At 46.6% G+C, this 19246-nt stretch overlaps 1 protein-coding gene across 1 annotated transcript in view; it reads right to left on the reverse strand.

Moving 5' to 3' along the window:
- The window catches only part of NFASC (neurofascin), a 371015-nt gene that overhangs the window by 315843 nt on the left and 35926 nt on the right, over nucleotides 1-19246 (reverse strand). The window contains exons 4-5 of the mRNA XM_086923454.1: nucleotides 15560-15756; nucleotides 2016-2138 (exon numbers count right to left, since the gene is read on the reverse strand). Coding sequence (XP_086779580.1) covers nucleotides 2016-2138; nucleotides 15560-15756 — 320 coding nt within the window. The remainder of the gene's footprint in view (nucleotides 1-2015; nucleotides 2139-15559; nucleotides 15757-19246) is intronic.

Below are 19246 nucleotides of genomic sequence, written 5' to 3' on the forward strand. Positions count from 1 at the left end.
TCTTTTAGAGGGTTTTCATCTCCTTGACGTCGATGAACTCCTCAATGTCGACCCCTGTCGACGAAGAATACTTAATGAAGATCGGTTTCTCGACGTCGACCAATCTCGTCATCGACGTTTAGCTGTTGATGCTGACCTCCTACCTCTTGTGATGGTGATTTGGTATCTCTCGACATCTACACCTGTCTCGGGATCCGCCGACGGTGTGAAGTGGCTCTAGACATTGCTCGAGTGGTTCTAGACATCGAGCGTCTGAGTTTACGTGGCGTCGAGCCAGTCAATGACGGTGAACATGTCGGAGCCGTAACTCCTCTCAACATCGACCACCTTGCCATGTCCACTTGAGGTCGAAGGAAGAGCTCGGTGGAGGACTTATCTCCCCCTTGCTTAGAGGTCACACCTGCTACTTGCTGAATTCTCCTTTCTTCTCTTCCCAGCAGGCGAATCTTCTCCCTGTCACGCAGGGTACGTCTGGAGAATGGTTTGCAGATGTCACAGGAGGCAGGAGGTGAGAGTATGGTAGACAAATAATACAGACTTTGTGTGGGTCTATTTAGCGCTTTTTTGTATGCCACATCTAGGGCATTTGTTGAAAAGAGATGGCATTTTGAATAGGAACAAAAGCCCCACAGGGAAAGACAAAAGACGTCGAGTAAAGCAAAAAACAGTGAACTTTGAAGATGTAAATTGGAGAAAAAACCTAAAAAGATCGAGTTCAGTGCTTTAAAGGTCCTGTCAGAAGTATTTGGAAAAAAGTACTGAGGTAACTGCCTCTGGCTGAAGATGATGGGTTATTGATGGTCTCTCTGCTCTTACAGGCACTGCCTACTTTTTTCTTCCCTTATAATGGCAGCCTATGGGCTACATTATAAATTTACTGAGGGCAAATTAATGTACTGAGGGCATATATTATCACAATCTCTTCTTTTGCCATTTCAAAACTCTGACCACCAACTTTTCAAGGTCTTCCTGAAGAAAGGCGAACTTCAACACTTAAGAACTTATACTAGAAAAAGTGCTCGGGGGGGGGGTACATGGAAATCCCCTACGACAGAATATATTTTTAGAGATGCTCTGGTATGTGAAGAGCCCTGGATATACCTAATACTCCGATCCTGAACTGCTCAGAGCATTAAAGATATCCTACTACAGCTGCATGTTTCTGTGGACAGCCCAGGTGGCAACCTAACATAAGCTGCACTGTTCTGCAGAGAGCAGAGATGATGTCCTTTTTAGTAGCACAGATCTGCTCATAGCCCTAGAGATGCTGGACTATTTGCACTCTGGATGCCTTAAAGAGCCAATGATAACCTGCTAAGACTGCACTGTTCAGTGGATAGCCCAGATCATATCCTGCAATAAGTTTCACACCTACGCTAAGAGCAGTGACAATAATGTTCTATACCTGCTTCCATGTATACAGTCCCCCGGAAGGGCCATGATATTCCCATTCTGGGCTGCACAGATGCTCTACTCTACCTGCAGTGTATAGAGACATGTCAAGGTTACATCTTGCTTTAAGATGTAGTGTTCTGCAGAGAGCATTGATTATATTGTTATACAGCTGAACTGTTCTATGTAGAGCTGGAGACGCCATGTTGTTTTCTCTCCGGTCTGCTCCAAGCCCAAGTGATGCTCTGCTTCTGCCTGCATCGGTTAATGGCATGCCAAGGTTACATCCTGCTATAAACTTCACTACTCTGCTGAGATCATGGACAATATGTTTCTATAGCTGCACTGGTCTGTGCAGAGACCTGGAGATGTTTTTCTAGTTATCTCAGAGTCCAGAGATATGCTACTATAGGTGCACTGTCCAATAGAGGGGCCAGTGTTGCACTGCCTTTAGCAACACTACTCTGTACAGAGGCCTGTACATATTATGCTAATTTGCGCAGAACATATGTGGATTCTGCTAAACATTTTTGTTCTCAACCAATCAAGAATAATACATTGTCCCCGACAATCAATTATTAAAGTAAACTATTCTTTTTAATGTGATAGATATCATCACTCACAGCTGCTCATCCAGAAGATGTGTGGTGGGGGTAACCCGGGTGGGGGGTTGCACTGCAGGATCAGAGGGGAGCCTTCCTGCACCACCACTGGGTCCAGGTTCTCCTTCGGCCACAGAGGGGAACCTGCATAAGCACAAAAAACACATGCAAATAGTGACAATGTTCGAGCAGGTCATTGGTTCTAAATTCAACCCTTTAATACTCTTAACATATTCAAAGATGCTGCACAGTGCACTGTTCTGAAAGCATGAAGTGATTACTCTGCTAATGGTGTGTGCTTACTCCTCCTTTCATAGTATGTGCCCGTGTTGAGAACTGATCGTTTCAGCTCAGCAGTGCATAAGTACTACAATGGTGTGTGCATTATGTATTCTGCTTTGACCGTGTGAAGTACGCTTTCTGCTCTGTAAGTGTCTGCAATGAGTAATCTGCCCTTCAGTGTATTCAATGTTTCTTCTACAGAAGTGCATGTGCAATGAATATTCTACTCCGGTGATTCTTAACCTGTAATATTAAATAATATTCAGAGAGAGAGAGAGAGAGAGAGTATATGTTCTGTGAAAAAAAACTCAGGTTAAAGTAACGTTATAGTTAGGTGAAAATGTAATGTTTAATGCTTTAAAAACAACAAAACTTCACCATGTACTGTTATCTCAAGTAACTAAAACTCGTGCCCAAAGGTAACTATAACTTAAATAAATAAATTATCAATGTCATAGAAGATGTCATGAGGGATGTAATGTATGGGGTAATCAGCAGTGCATGACAAGGGTACGAGTTATAGCTATCTTAGGGCACAAATTATAGTTACTTGAGATAACTATAACTGGTGACACACAATGCAATGAATATTACTAATTATTTGAAAAATATTTAATAACGTTTTGTGAAACTGTCGGTGATTCTTTCTTTTGCCATTGTTTTTATTTTTACATTATTGGGGTGGAAAATGTGATAATGAGCAGTCAAAGGTATATTATTTGTTCATAAAAAATAAAAACATAAAAATAATGCTTCTTACTTCTACTGTTTAACATTTTCCACACCACAAAATGTAAAAAATAATAACAACCATCTACAGGCTTTGTAGATTATGGGATACATACAAACTGCAACCATCCAAGGGTATACACCCGTTACAACGCATCTTTTACTCCGCACTACCATTACAACGCGACTTTTACTCCGCATACCATTACAACGCATTGCGCTGGGGGGCGCTCTAGGATAGGGAATAAGTATAATTTACTATCCAACACCTTCCCTAGGGTCCACGGGGACTGGAGTTAGAATAGTAAATTATACTTACCACTATCCAGCACCCCAAAGCGCTATGCGTTGTAGTGGTATGCGTTGTAAATACCGCGTTGTAACGGTATGCGGAGTAAAAGTATGCGGAGTAACATGGTACATCCCCATCCAAGCAGCCTCTAAACAGCACTGCAATTCCCGACTTTAGGGCAAAAGCTCCAGCCTGGGAAATGCTTTAAAATAGATATGGTAAGTTCTCCTGGGGGTCAAGGTTTCTATTTCCGTTGACAGTGAACCCGAGTGAGTGCAAGGGGTTCATCGTAGTCTTGAGGTGTGAGACGACAGCCTGAGGCGAGTCCATAACAGCAAGTCGTCGAGACATCTTGAATCACTCCAGCGCCGAATCTGCCTTGTTTCCGAAGAGACGGGTGCCATCGAAGGGCATGTTCCTAAGGGATTTCTGGACATCCCCTGAAAATCCAGTTGTCCTCAACCAGGCGTGGTGCCTCAGGAACATCATTGATGAAACCGCTCTGCTTAGTGAGTCATTTGTGTCAATTCCACAGCGAATAGTGAACTTTGCTGTGTCTCTCGCATTCCCATCGGTCAGACAGAGAGTACAACCCAGGCCTCCTCCAGGACCTGTGGCAGCACCTGCACAACCATGTCCCACAGAGTATGGGAATAACGGCCCAATAGGCATGTGGTGTTCACAGACAGCAATACCAGACTGGAGGAAGAAAACACCTTCTTCCCCAGTGAGTCCTGCCTCTTGGATTGTCTATCCGGGGGGCAGTAGGGAATGAGCCACGGAATGTTGAGGCTTGGACCAACAAGCTCTCCGGTGTAGGGTGTTGAGTGAGGAAGTTTGGGTCCCCTGGAGCAAGGCAGTGGCGGCAGGCAATTGTCCCATTCACAGGAGCCCCTGTGTTGTGTTTGAACCAACTCACCAAAAGGAAGTCAGCGAGGGCATCATTGAACGGGTGACTCCCGGTTGCAGCACCTCGGTCAAGATGTTAGCCTTGACTGCCACCAAGGGCAACTGAAAGTCAAGGACCTCAGCCACCCTCCGCAACACCATTGTATACGAGGCTCCCTCCTTAGTAGCCACAGTAGAAGGAGAAAGCATACCAGTATATGGAGAAGTATCCAGTCCACTGGGTTCACCCAGTCCCTTACACCAGTCCATGCTAGGGACCTTCTCATATGGCTGCTATTCTCCAGGGTCCAGGGGAGCCTCCAATTCTTCCCCGAGGCCTAAACCACGGGAAAAGGGCTGAGGCTCTAATCTAGGTGGCAAGGCTCCTGTCGGCGCCAGAGTCGGGCTACGCTTATCCGGCTCCAAGCCGGAGTCAGAGATCAAAATGGTGATGGCACCCAATGGAAGCCGATGGCTCTGGGAGCGTCAGTTGGTACGACCGGCGAAAGTCTGGATCCAGGAATGGTCCTATGGGGTATACTGGAGCCGGAGCCACAGTTGCAGATTAGCGGGCCCAAAGGCGCCGGAGGGGTCAGGCCGCCCAAATATGAGGCGCATGGTCTCATAGAACTCTTTCACTTGGGCGGAGGTCGCTCCGGCTCCCGGAAAGTCGGGAGTCGTGGAGTCGGCACCGGCGCAGGCTCTACTGCGGAGGAAGGCCTTAATTGTCGATGCGCCCTCATTTTGTTGGAAGATGGATAAGGAGAAGTCGAAGACCTCTTCGACTTCTTCTTCTTGTGCTTCAACTTACCCGAGTGTCTCGGGGACTCGATTGGGACGACAACCACTTCCCGGACTTCCTCTTGAATGAGACTTCGAGTGACGCAGAGTTGAACACCAGGCAACCATGACTTTGAGAGACCGCTCCCACAAGGCCATCGGATTCATGGCCCGGCAATGTGAGCATGACTTTGGGTCATGGTTGCGCTCAAGACACCACTGCAAGACAAGGTGCGGGCCCGTCACCGACATCTGCCAATGACAGGCTTTGCAGGGCTTGAATCCAGATTTCCTAGTTGTTATAACTCACACCAGTAGGATAAACCTCAAAACCACTCAACAAAACAAATTCAGTCAAATAGTTACTGAGGGATAGCTCTTCTCTGGATTAGCGATGGCTGGCTCAGAAAGAAATGAACTGATATCACCGAGCCTATGTGGAATCTATGTAGATGCTCTAGACGTCACTTTGGGTGTGGACGACGCAGGCAAAGCCAACGAAGCTACTTAGCGGAACGCAGGAGCACTACTTCTGAAAAAGCTTCAGAATCCAGTATGACGCCTGGGAAAATGCAAATGTAAGGAATCTGTGGCTAGAAGTGTCTATCAGATTCCACAGCCCAGTCACTTCTCGCCCACCTCCAGTTCCTACTCCAGGACCACCATTTTATATGCTCTGTTCCACACTTCAGTAAGTGCACTAAATTTCTTTATGAACCATATCCATTCCTTGCACTCTGCAGATCGAATTCAACCATGTATGGACCACTTGTTCTAGTAAATGGTTCGCATGAACATGAGATGTATCATTTTGTGCACTGAACTCCTTTAGAATTATGTAAGATTTTGTAAAGGTAAATTTCGGATTCCTTAAGCTTCTATTAACAAAACTGATGTAAGGGAGGCCCCCTTTTAATTGGTAAACCTGGTACTGGGTTTGTTTGGGTAACATGCAAATTAACTTTGACATCTTAACATGTAATTGCCTGTATATAAGGTTACACCGTTTCGTTTAACAGGGAAACATTACACCTTGAAGGCACCATCATCTGATGACACCACATGATGAGAGACCACATACAGTCTCAGGGTTTCACTAACAGGATATGTTTCCTTCCTTTCCTATCGGACCCATTCCTCCACAGACTACTGCTCAAATTCGGAGAGGTCCTGAGGAGAAACAGTAAATGGTAGGCATTGGGAGGTCCGCGCTTGCCACCAGGAACTTCATAGCTGTGAAAAATAGGGCGATTAAATGAGAACGAGTGGGTACAGACTTCAACCATACCATCTTCTAAGAAAAACAATTCACAGAGACAGAGAAAAATGCTCAAACTGCGAGTCAGGTTTCCAGAAAATATATTTGTAGATAATTCTGTGTTAAGGAAAATTTCTAGCTGCCTTAACTCACATTCCTCTGAACACTAGAGTGATTTAAAAATGTAAAAAAAGATCTCAACTAGCCTTACCAGTGGTGGTACTCAGAACGTCTACTGTTCTACGACAAACACATTTGAAACTACTATGCAGATAAGACATCTTTTTGAGGTTACAAAGTTATTCCATCATCTATCAATTTTCATTAAATTTATTAATATTAGGCAACAAAATAATGATTACATGTCGCCAATCTTTGTTTAAAAAAAACAACAGAGGAATATATATACACCAAATCTTAACATCCACAGGGAATGCCCCAGGTTGTCTATCTTGCCCTAAATGCTTTCCATTCAGAGTATTGACCATCTTCTCCTTTCAGTCCTTCTGAGAGAAATCCTTCGTTGTTTTCAGTGGTCAGCCCTGAACAGGTGTCTTCAATTACCTTTGTCACAACCGTTTACCCCTCACTAAACAGCCAACCTCCACCACTCACCTTCGAACATAAGGAACACACAAAGAAAGGCAGGAGCTTTTCAAGGGTCCCAAATTAATTAATTTGAGTCTTTAAATATTACCCTCAGGTCATGTGTTGTAATAGTCCTTTCCACATCCCTCTCTTTAGGAATTAGTTGTTGATATTTGTGAAAGCCTTTCCTTTTAGAATAATGATGGTTCTAAGACTCTGGAAAGAATAAAACAGTGTACCCTTATAGCATCGGCTTTCTTTTTCAGCTATACCACCTTGTCCCTTTGTATGAACACACCAGTTTACAGAATGATCCATCATGCACCTCCTTTAGGTCAGAATCACACATCAAAGACCACTGAGCCCTCTTCCTCCGCAATTTCCAATTCCTCCAATAGCTAGCCTGTCACACCGTCCTAGAAACCTGCCCAGTCCGATTGGGAGGACAAGTAGTCTGATCTGCCTTGCTGAAGCCTTGTTATCAAACATTTCAGTTCTGCAAGCCAGCACCTTTGGCTTTTAGAACAGCTTTTGTTATATTTCTTCTCATCATTATAGCTGAGCCAACAACATTATCTTTCAAGTTATCAAACTCTACCTTCAACTAAGCACTCACTGTATGAATTTTCTTTCTCATCTCATCACAGTTTTGGGCTACCCATTTTCTATTACCGTGTTATTAAAAAGTACATAAAAACTTGTGTCCAAACTTTGTGTGATGCACCTCTTGCTGTAGACCTGGTTTAAGCAGGGGCCCTTACTATTAATGTGACTGAGGCAACAATGTTACTTTCCTTGAGTAACAATTTCCTTTTCATTGCTGCTACAGTGGGACTTTGCAGGGTTCTGCTCCTGTTCTGTAGAATAGTGTGTGGGAATGGTTTATCTTATGGCTGGCTTCCAATGGCCCCAATGATCTTTGTCTCACAAGATGGCTGGACCAAATGGATAGGTGCTGACTGCAATAGTCCACTACCTTGAAATGGAACTAGGAGACTTAATGACGTCAAGCTTTATGTTGTTGGAGGGCTAATGGCCCTAACAAAGTGCAGGGTGCCCATAACACTTGAAAGCACTTGTTATGTTTTATTTTTGATCCATTAATTAATAAACAAAATTAACAAGCATTCAAGGTTACTTCTGGGAGAGAGGGTATAAACCTGATGAAGATACTGATAATGGAGAACTTAATGGAAGCTTAATAACTTGTCACATTTGCCCTTTAGCCAACAGCAACTTCCAGAGTCATTGGCAGAAGAACATTTGTAAATAGTTATGTATGTAGAAGCAACAGTACACAGGATCAATTGCAATAGTGTTACATTCCTCTATCCCACAGGTGCTAAGCAGTACTTATAGAGAGCTGCAGTAGGATATTGCTGAATAATGTGTACCTCCTACATCCTCCACCAATATTCAAAGTACATGTGGATCCCAGGGAGTCCCAAAACAGCACTACTGAAAGGACATTTCCAGAAGTATTTTGCTTGAAAGGCAGTTCCCCTCTTAGCCCAGCATTAGCACTGAAGGATTAGTTACTTACCTGTAATCCTAGTTCTCTTGCAGGGGTATCCTCATCAAAGTCATAAGCATTAGAATATTCCCACCTATGTGCGGGACCCCGGAAACACTATATTATATGTGCCCCACATATAAATACACATATATATATAAACAATATATATATAAAAAACAAGCAATAGCAGCCAAATCACATTAGAGCTGAAATATGCTGTGAAGAATTTCCACCATACATGAATAATAAGCATTAGAAACAGGAGAAAACAACACCAAGTTTGTTTAGGAATTGTTTTAATGCTCAGAAAGCAGTAGAAATTCTCAGAACTCACTGGAAGCATAGGAAGCTCCCAGGCTGCATTGCAAACACACAGTCTAACCAGACTGAAAAGCTAACCTGTAGCTAAATAACAAAAGACTGACACTGTGCCTTTAAGGCACTCATGACCCCCTGAATCCCATCATGCCTCAGGAGTGGCAGTTAGGCAGTTGTTCTTTTCGGAGACTGAAAACCAAACCCAATAACACTTAGGTCAACAATATCTCCTTATGAACAAGTATCCTTTGCCCGGGGAGGCGGGAGGGTTGCTTATGACTTTGATGAGGATACCCCTGGAAGAGAACTAGGATTACAGGTAAGTAACTAATCCTTCTCTTCCAGGGGATCCTCATCAATAGTCATAAGCATTAGAATAGAATAGCGAGCCTCTCCTCATCTCTGCGGGCAAAGGAAAGATAAGACAGAAATCTCATCAATAAGCTCGAGTAGACAAAATAGACTACCCAAACAGATTCCTCAAGGAGGCTTGCCCTACTTGAGTGTCAGTCCTGGCATCAGAGTCGAGGCAGTAATGCCTCGTAAAAGTATGCACTGATTTCCAGGTCGCGGCCTTGCATATTTCTGACATGGGAACGTCATGCAAGAAAGCCACTGTAGCCGCCTTCCCTCTAGTGGAATGCGCTCTCGGAGACATCAACAAAGGTTTCCCTGCTAGTTGATAGGCCAACTTAATGCAAGAGACAATCCACCTGGAAATGGACCTCTTTGCCGCTGGAAAACCAGTTCTCATTGCACCATAGTTCACAAACAGTTGGTCCGTTTTCCTAATCCCTTTAGTCATTTCCAAATAAAACTTCAGCACCCTTTTAAGATCTAATGAGTGAAGTGACCGCTCAGCCGGGGTCGTTGGATTTGGAAAAAAGGAAGGGAGGGAAATAGACTGATTGATATGAAAATCAGATATGACTTTAGGCAAGAAAGAAGGGTGAGCCCTTAGAACTACCCTGTTATGGTGGAATACCGTATAAGGTTCCTTTACACAGAGCGCCTGTATCTCACTGACCCTGCGTGCAGAGGTAATTGCCACGAAAAAAGCTGCCTTCCAAGAGAGATGTTGTAAGGAAGCCTTGTGGATGGGCTCGAAAGGTGGAGACATTAACCGAGATAGAACCAGGTTTAATTCCCACGGAGGAGAAGGATTGCGCACAGGGGGATACACTTTCTTCAACCCCTGAAGGAAATCCTTGACCACCGGAACCTGAAAGAAAGACACCTGGTCAGGGGACTTCCTATAGGCCACAATAGCTGACAAATGTACTCTAATGGAAGCGTACTTCAAACCAGCCGTTGCGAGGGAAAGGAGGTATGGTAAGATGACGTCCTCCTGCCCTTTAATAGGATCCAAATGATGATCCTTACACCACAAGTAAAATCTTTTCCACTTGAAGGCATAGGATGCCCTCGTGGACGGCCTCTTAGCCTCCCTCAAAATGCTCATGCAGCCCGGAGGCAGGTTCAAATGTCCGTATTGCAGGACCTCAGGAGCCATGCTGTTAGGTTCAATGATGGGAGGTTGGGATGCATTATCCTCCCGTTCATTTTGCTCAACAGGTCTGGTCTGCAAGGGAGTCGTTTGTGTGGACACACAGACAGATGAAGCAGGTCCGGATACCACCACTGTCGAGGCCAGTCTGGAGCAATCAGCATCATCTCCATGGTCGTCCTGAGGAGTTTGGACACCATCCTCGGGATCAGAGCCAGGGGAGGAAACGCGTACGCGAACATCCCTGCCCAATCCAACAGAAGAGCGTTCCCCTGCGTCCCTGGTCTGTGGAACCTGGACGCGAAGGCGTGGCACTTGGTGTTTTCGTCGTCTGCAAACAAGTCTATGGACGGACGACCCCAGCAACGAAAAAGCTCTTCTACTACTTCGTCGTTTAGCACCCAGTCTGGCTGATCTTCGAAGTGCCTGCTGAGTGCGTCTGCTTTGACGTTCAACTCGCCCGGAAGATGCACCGCCACCACTGTGAGACCTCGAGCGAGGAGCCAATGCCAAATTGTCTGAGCCTCTCGAGACAGTGGGTGAGATCTCGTGCCTCCTTGTTTGTTCAGATAGAACATGGTTGTCGTGTTGTCCGTCTGAACCAGGACTGAGTTGGAAGTGATCGCCGGCAGGAAAGCTTTGAGAGCCAGGAATACTGCTCTGAGTTCCAGCATGTTGATGTGGTATGTCTGCTCCTGCGCAGACCACCGGCCTTGAATCTGAAGCGGACCCATGTGTGCTCCCCAGCCGTGCAGGGAGGCATCTGTCACTATGGAGAGGGACGGAATGGGTTGATGAAACGGCACTCCCACCATCACATTGTGTCTCCGAATCCACCATCTGACGGACTCTTTTGTCGCCTGGGAAAGATGGATATGGTCCTCCCAACGACCTGTTGCCTGGTCCCAATGATCCTCCAGGGCCTGTTGTAGAGGACGCATTCTCAGCCTGGCGTGTGGGATGAGAAAAATGCAGGACGCCATGGAACCCAGCAGAGACGCCACCTGTCGTGCTGTTGGAGGACGAGACTCTAGCAGAATCCCGCACTTCAGGTTCATGGAAGAAAGTCTCTCCACCGAAGGAAACGCTCTTCCCACGCTTGTGTCCAGAACGGAGCCTAGGTAGTGGATGGATTGCGTAGGCCGCAGGACTGACTTCTCCAGGTTCACATGGAGGCCTAGCCTGTGAAGCTGTTGTAGGCACAGATGCAGATCTTGTGTTACCCGTACAGGGGATGGACTCTTCAGGAGCCAGTCGTCCAGATATGGGTAAACGAAGAGACCCTTCTTGTGAAGAAAAGCCGCCACCACCGCCATGGATTTGGTGAAGACTCGTGGCGCGGACTTGAGACCGAAGGGTAACACCTTGTACTGGTAGTGTTTGTGCCCCACGACAAACCTCAGGTACTTCCGATGTTGCTGCGCAATCGGGATGTGAAAGTACTCATCTTGTAGATCCACCGAACACATCCAATCTCCGGCTTGCAGATGAGGACATATTTGGTGAAGCGCCAACATGCGGAACTTCTCCTTGACGATAACCTTGTTTAGTAGTCGTAGGTCGAGTATTGGTCTGAACTTGTCCTCCTGATCTTTTTTGGGGACAAGGAAATATCTGGAGTAAACTCCTTTGCCTCTTAGAGCGCGAGGGACTTCTTCTATCGCTCTCTTCTGCAGCAGGATCGTCACCTCTCGTCGGAGCAAGCTCAGTTGGTGAGGGCAAGAGCTCTTCGGAGGTATGCTCTTTGGAAGAGCACGGAAACGTATCCTGTAACCATTTCGCAGTATATTCAGCACCCACTGATCTCTTGTGATGCTGACCCACTCTTCCAGGAGTTGAGATGCACTTCCTCCCACTGGAGTGGGCATCGGTGTCAGAGGAAGCCACTGTTCAGGCCTTTCCTCCTCTCAGGGCGTTGGAGGACTGCTGGCGGCCCCCTCTGCCCCTGCTGGGCTTACCGTGAAACTGGGGTTTTCCCTGAGCTTTGTTCTGCGACCACTGAGGGGTTTGAACCCTCTGCTGGGCCCCTCTCCCCCTGTTGGACTTGAAGCGGCGCTTGAACTCCTTCTTCTTCTCCAAGCCCACCGCCTTCACCGTGTCCAGCTCAGTCTTCATTCGGGTCATTTCCTCGTCTGCGTGTTCCCCAAAGAGGGCGGAATCCTTAAAAGGGAGATTCAGAATCCGATGCTGGGCATCCGGCTTCAGCCCTGTAAGGCGCAACCAGGCCGATCTTCTGGCACAAACTCCATGGGAATAGGAATGAGCCGAAAGCACCGCCCCATCCGCGGCCGTGCTGATCATCTGGTTAGCCACCAGACACCCCTCCGTAACAGTTTCCTCAAAGTCCTGCTGATCCTCTTTCGGCAGCTTGGCTTTGAATCTCTCCATCGAGTCCCATAAGGCTCTGTCATACCGACCCAGGAGAGCAGCTGCACTGGAGACTTTAAGAGTGGAAGCAGCAGAGTTGCAAACCTTCCTACCCCAGGAGTCTTGGGTCTTGCTGTCCTTATCTGGTGGGACTGAAGACGAACCAGCAACCGCATGTGTCTTTCTCGCCGCTGCCACGATGACCGAGTCCGCCGGAGGGTCAGACCTCACAAACACCGGGTCAGAAGCCGCAGGTTTGTACTTCTTCGTAATGCGTGCTGGCACTGCTCTGATTGACGCTGGGGTTAGGAAAACGTCCTTGACAGGGTCCAAAATCCCCGGAACCAAAGGCAGCAGAGGTCTGGAGATGGCCTTTTTGTGCAAGGTTTCGAAAATGACCGTCGTCGTCACTTGAGGAACAGACATTTCGATGTTCAGCTTAAGCGCACCTCTCTGCAGAACGTCCAGGTACGTGCCAATATCATCCACAGGGGAGGACCTGGACGTTGGACTGTCTGTCAAAGTCGGAGAGTAGTCCCTCTTCGACGACCTGGTAGATGAAGTGGACGAGGTAGATGGGGTACGTCTATGCCGATGGTGAGAACTGCGTCCCCGCTCCCTCGACTTCCTGGGACGCTCCTCCCGTCTAGGAGAGCGCGACCTGACCCGATCCCTTGGACGATGGTCTCTTCTAGGGGATCGGGACGCCCTGGGGGATCTGGACGGCGACCGCACAGGAGATCTGCCCCGAGGGACAGAGGCCTTCCGGCCATCCAATCTAGGGTCTTGTGCAGGCGATCTAGATCTTCCCCGACCATCCCGTCTAGCTTTCCTTGTAGGCGAGCGGGACCTCCTTGGTGCTCTGGTGGGTAGATCCACAGGCGTTGAGCGCCTGGGAGGGCTACGTTTGTCCATCTCCTCCACCAGGTCCTGGAGAGCTGACCTGTGGCATGGGCTGGCATATTCCTGCATACGCCTGGTAGCCCCATCGTCTCTCCAATGGTCCAGGGACCGGTACCATCTTGGCGACAGCCTGATGCGCCCCGCAGAAGGGTCTGGACGACGTTCAGGAGTTCTGTGCACAGGGCTTCTAGATCTGGAATGTGCAGTAGAGGAGCCCGAGAACCGATGAGAAGAATGGTGAGAAGCAGATTCTGTCACCATGATCGTGTCCGAGCGCCTCGACGTCGAGCGCTCACTTCTCGCAGCCGACCGCTTCCGAGGGGTCGGGGGATCAAACAACCTCGACCCCGAATGTCCTTGAGAATGTTCATAGTCTCTCGACGTCGAGCGGCGATGAGCAACCGCCGACGGAGCCTTCTGCCTCGACGTCGAGCGTTGGTGTCCGGTCGTCGACGGGGACCTCAGCCTCGACGTCGAACGACGATGTCCTGTCGCCGACGGAGGCTTCTCTCTTGACGCTGAACGGTCTCGCCCTGTCGTCGACGGAGCTTTTTGCCTCGACGTCGAACGGCGATGGTCAGTCGCCGACGTAGAGCCATGTCTCGACGTCGGATGCCTGTGCGACGACGGCGGAGGGGTATTGGGCACCCTCGACGCCGAACGCTGCTGCTGCACCGACGGAGACCGCGTCCTCGACGCCGATCGACGAGCACCCGTCGACGGCGGAGGAGTCACCCTTCTCGACGCCGATCGTCGCCTGGTTGACGACGGCGAGGTGACGTCCCTCGACGCCGGTCGTCGCCTGGTTGACGACGGCGGAGGGGTAATGGATCTCGACGCCGACCGTCGCCCGGTTGACAGCGGCGGAGTAGCCTTCCTCGACGCCGATCGCCGCCCGGTTGACGACGGCGGAGGCGATTTCGAAGATGCTGCCTTCGATGACGTACCTGGCCTTCCTCTCGACTGCGAGCCCGCCGTCGACGGCAGCTTCCCAGAGGAAAGTCCTTCTTGTGGATCTGTTCTCAGCGCCGAGCCCGACGCTGAGGTAGAAGGACGTGAAGACTTCTTCTTTGAAGACGAATGGGCCTTCTTGGAGCCCTTCTTCACTGGAGATCTCCCTCTCGAAGCTCTGTGGGCCAGGCCATAAATCCGAATTCTCTCCCTGTCCTTGAGAGTCCTGCCTGATAAGTTCTCACAATGTGGACAGGTGTCAGGATCATGGTCATCAGGCAGGCAAAAAATACAGACCTCGTGGCTGTCTGTCTTGGCCTTCTTGCTGTTACAAGAGGGACATTTATCAAAAAGAGAAGACATTTTCGAAGTAAAATGCCCTCCAAACTGCTAAAAAAAAGCAGTATCTTACTTGACTAGGTGGTAGACGTCGAAGTAAGAGCAAAAAGTTTGAAAAAGAAGCAATTTTTCTGCAGAAAATCAGAAAATTAGTGGAGCTGTGTAAACCAGGGTCCTTCACTGAAGGAGCCGGAAAGAACAACTGCCTAACTGCCACTCCTGAGGCATGATGGGATTCAGGGGGTCATGAGTGCCTTAAAGGCACAGTGTCAGTTTTTTGTTATTTAGCTACAGGTTAGCTTTTCAGTCTGGTTAGACTGTGTGTTTGCAATGCAGCCTGGGAGCTTCCTATGCTTCCAGTGAGTTCTGAGAATTTCTACTGCTTTCTGAGCATTAAAAAAATTCCTAAACAAACTTGGTGTTGTTTTCTCCTGTTTCTAATGCTTATTATTCATGTATGGTGGAAATTCTTCACAGCATATTTCAGCTCTAATGTGATTTGGCTGCTATTGCTTGTTTTTTATATATATATTGTTTATATATATATGTGTATTTATATGTGGGGCACATATAATATAGTGTTTCCGGGGTCCCGCACATAGGCAGGAATATTCTAATGCTTATGACTATTGATGAGGATCCCCTGGAAGAGAAATACCCAAAACAGAATGTTAATGGATACTATGCGTGTAAATCTTCCCCAGGAAGCCATCAGCAAAAATAGTTTGGATTAATGAGTGTCTCCAGATCCTTCAAAACCTTTCTCACACACAACAGCTGCAGGAACCTGTTGGAAAGCATGCCTACCACCCTCAACTCCCTGAGGAGCCACAACAGCAGTACTCACGAGACACCTGCAGCACAATCTTGTTGGAGATCGCCGTTCCATGATCATTGCGGGCGAAGCACTGGTACTCTCCCTCATATTCCTCCTGTTGACCCCCGCTGTGAAAGTCAATGACCAATGTCCCAGAGCGCCCCCTCATGGAAACCCGGGGATCTTTTGCCACATTGAAGAACTTCCCATTCCGAGTCCATGAAAACCTGCGTTTGGAGGAAAGCCAGACAGTAAAACATAAAAGGGTGGTAGAACGGTCCAGGTAGTTCAAGTAAACGACATAATCATTCTCTTAATGTAATGTTTAGTTTAATGCTCTTCCATCACCTACCCATGACTACATATTTTGTCAACACCAGTGCAAAGGCTGCCAAATAAGAGGTTTTAAATACCTGCGTCAGGTCAGGAATAAAAGTTGGACACAAAGCATTCCAACTTAAAATGGTTCATTTGGAAAATTAAACACCTGACGTTACAAAATACAGAACAAGCATTAAGTGAAAAACAATACCTTATATTGCTTTAGAAAAAAACTGTTCAGCTACAAGGGTACCTCATTACCCAATCCTGTGTTGCTAACTCATAGTATAATTTGAGCTGAATTTTAAGATGCATTCCTTTAGGGAGTTCACATAAGAAAAGGTTACTTGCCTGAAACACAATTTTAGAAGCAGTGTACAAATCTACAAGGTTGTATACATCAAATATCCCATAATGGCAAAGTGAGGATTCGTCAAACGACAGGAAAGTTATAAGCACTCCAAGAAAAAGTACAAATATTTTTATGAACCTTCCTCTTTAGAGTGTGGCGAGTTCTTTTGTGGAGCACTATATATGGCAGTTTTATTTGGTATTACAATTATTTGAAAACTTCAGTCTTCCTTCCCAGCACCAGCTGCCAGAGTGCGCCTCCCAGACGTCTCTCAGACCGAATGGCTACATATATATTTCTTCCTTTCTTTTTTGTTTATCATTTCCAGTTGTTTAATTCAGTATGCAAAATATTGCACGGTCACAAAAAAAGATCATTTGGTACAAAGCCACTATGTGAAAGAGAACAGAACGTCATGTTTTGGCCTAATAAAGGTTTGTTTCCTTTGCCGGAGATGCAAGGCCTGCAAGAACAGTCACAAGGTTTTATCTTATGAGGTACCTGGGCTTAAGACTCCTAAAGCAATTGGGAAATTCATGAATTGTAATACCAGCCACATGGTATACTGTTTAGTATGTCCGTGTGGACTGAGGTATATCGGAAGCACTATACATCCGACTAAAATAAGGATTTTGGAACATTTCAGAGTCATTGCCACCAAGGATGTCACTATGACAAGGCACTTTGAAAGTCATCATAGCAGTAATAGGGACATGTTACGCTATTTCTACTTGCACCACGTGCCCAGATCTATAAGAGGTTGGGATAGACAGTTAAAGCTTCAGAGCTTTGAGTCTAGATATATTATAGACATACAAACAAGAATGCCCCATGGATTAAACAGTGGGAAACAGTTAGCAATACATTTGTAAGATTTAAGCATTGGGATCCTTATTATGTTGAATTGAGGTGAACTTTTCACTTGTTCGGTGGGTGAAGGGGTGTTATATATATCAATTGTGCTGTTTTGACATACAAGTTTTATGTTTAGGATATGCCCATTATGGGCTTAATATGAATGTATCCAGATCATGTAATAATCCATGAGACATGAAATGTATATGTGTGCCCATTCAGGGCGAGATATTTTGCTTCACTGAATGCATCCAAGCAACATCGATATTAATTAGGTATGCTATTTTGCTTGTTTAAAAATGGCCGAAATGGAATTCAACTAGGACGGTAGTCCTTTGTTGATGTTGACACTCCTAACCCACCAATGAATTTTGTATTTGTATTTAAATTACGCTGTCTCGGGCTACCGGTTGATATTGAAAAAGGCAGTCGCCGAAACGCGTCTTGTGTGTATCTAAACCCCAATAAAATTTGGGTTACAAGCTCCCGCGAGTGCTGGTACTTTGTACTTTGAAGATGCAATGTATATACATATATGTGGTCTATTCCTGCTTTTGTGATCGCCTTTGGTCTCACGCATCTCAGGATTGTGAAGTTCGATACATACATACATACATATATATATATATATCTCGCTCCAGGTTTCCACCTCCACTCCGATAGAAACCACGCACTACGGGGATAATTCTCCAAATTAAACTTTATTTCGTTCGCAACAGACGCGTTTCGGCGCTCCGCCTTCCTCAATGTTTACCAGCAGGAAGAGAGCGCGAATATATATTTATATATATATATATATATATATATATACATATATATTCCTCAGACAAAGAACGGACCCAGCCGAGCTCTAGTTCGTAGCCCAGCAGTCCGGATACACCACAGCACAAACGGAATCCAAAGCGTGATTTCTTCAAGTTAAGGTAATTTTTATTTTTTACAACACAATTTGTGCAAACAAGGAGGACGGTCATGCTGGCGAAGGTGCTATTGAACTAACAAACTCACCTGAACTCTGGGTCTTCGTGTTCTTTGCTGTGTTGGTGTTCCGCTGATTGCGGACCTGGCCGATAGTTTGGAACTCTGAACATATATATATATATATATATATATATATATATATATATATAAAATTACCCAGTGGCAGTCTTGTTTTGGTATTGCAATAACTTGAAACGCTCAGTCTTCCTTCAACGCCAGCACCAGCTGCCAGAGTGAGCATCACAAACTTCTCTCCGAACTAATAGCTACATATACATATATATACATATATATATATATATATATATATATATATATATATATATATATTACCTACTGGCGGTCGCCAGTAGGTATATATAGTTAGGATTTTTTCCCTATGGCATTTTTGAAAATTCTATGTCTAATAACTTTGGCGTTTCTGGACGGAATCGGCTGAAATTTTCAGGAAAATGGCACATTTTGTTTCTGAGCAGCCCTTGAAAATTTGGGGGGGTTTCCTCAAGGGGGGGGCGAGAAAAAAGGGGGGTCCCAAAACGCGTTTTTCCCATGTTAATTTCCATAGGGCGGTTGGACTCACTTTTAGCTCGAACGGCTGAATGGATTTGCACGAAACTCGGCAAAATTGTAGGGACTGTTAGCCCGATGTGCCTTTGCTAGGTCTCAATATATGTGCTCCAGTAGTTTTTGAGAAATTAACGTTCAAAACAAGATATATATCTGTAACAGCGCTCCGGGCAGCGATCCGGTCCGCTTACTTTTCGCGAAACGGAACTTTGCGCGCAGAAAAATACCCCTTGGGGGAGGCGGCGTGAACGGGCCTCCCCAGGTGGCGGCCATCCAGCTGAGTTGCGCCCGCTCTTGCGGCTACAGCGTCTCGCTCACCATGTTGTTGAGTTGCTCCCACTCTTGCAGTGCAGCGATAGGCGCCTGCAACATGACTCTTAAAATGGCGGACGGCTCTTCGGTTTTGGGCCTGGTCCACTGAAATGGCCCTGGGACACCTTGGAACTCGGACGCTTGCCTGCTAGGGCTTGGGCTCCATTCTCGAAAAGCGTCCCCTCAGCCGTGAAGATTCTACAAAAGTCTTGGGGGTCCCCGACTCCCGCAGGCTTCCGGTGGGGAGCGGCTGCCATGATTGCTCGCGGAATGACCACGACGGAGCCACGAGATGGTGGTGCTCTCATGCTGACGCCAGCTTCAGTCTG

This window comes from Lissotriton vulgaris, chromosome 5 (assembly GCF_964263255.1).
Source record: "Lissotriton vulgaris chromosome 5, aLisVul1.2, whole genome shotgun sequence".
NCBI lineage: Eukaryota > Metazoa > Chordata > Amphibia > Caudata > Salamandridae > Lissotriton > Lissotriton vulgaris.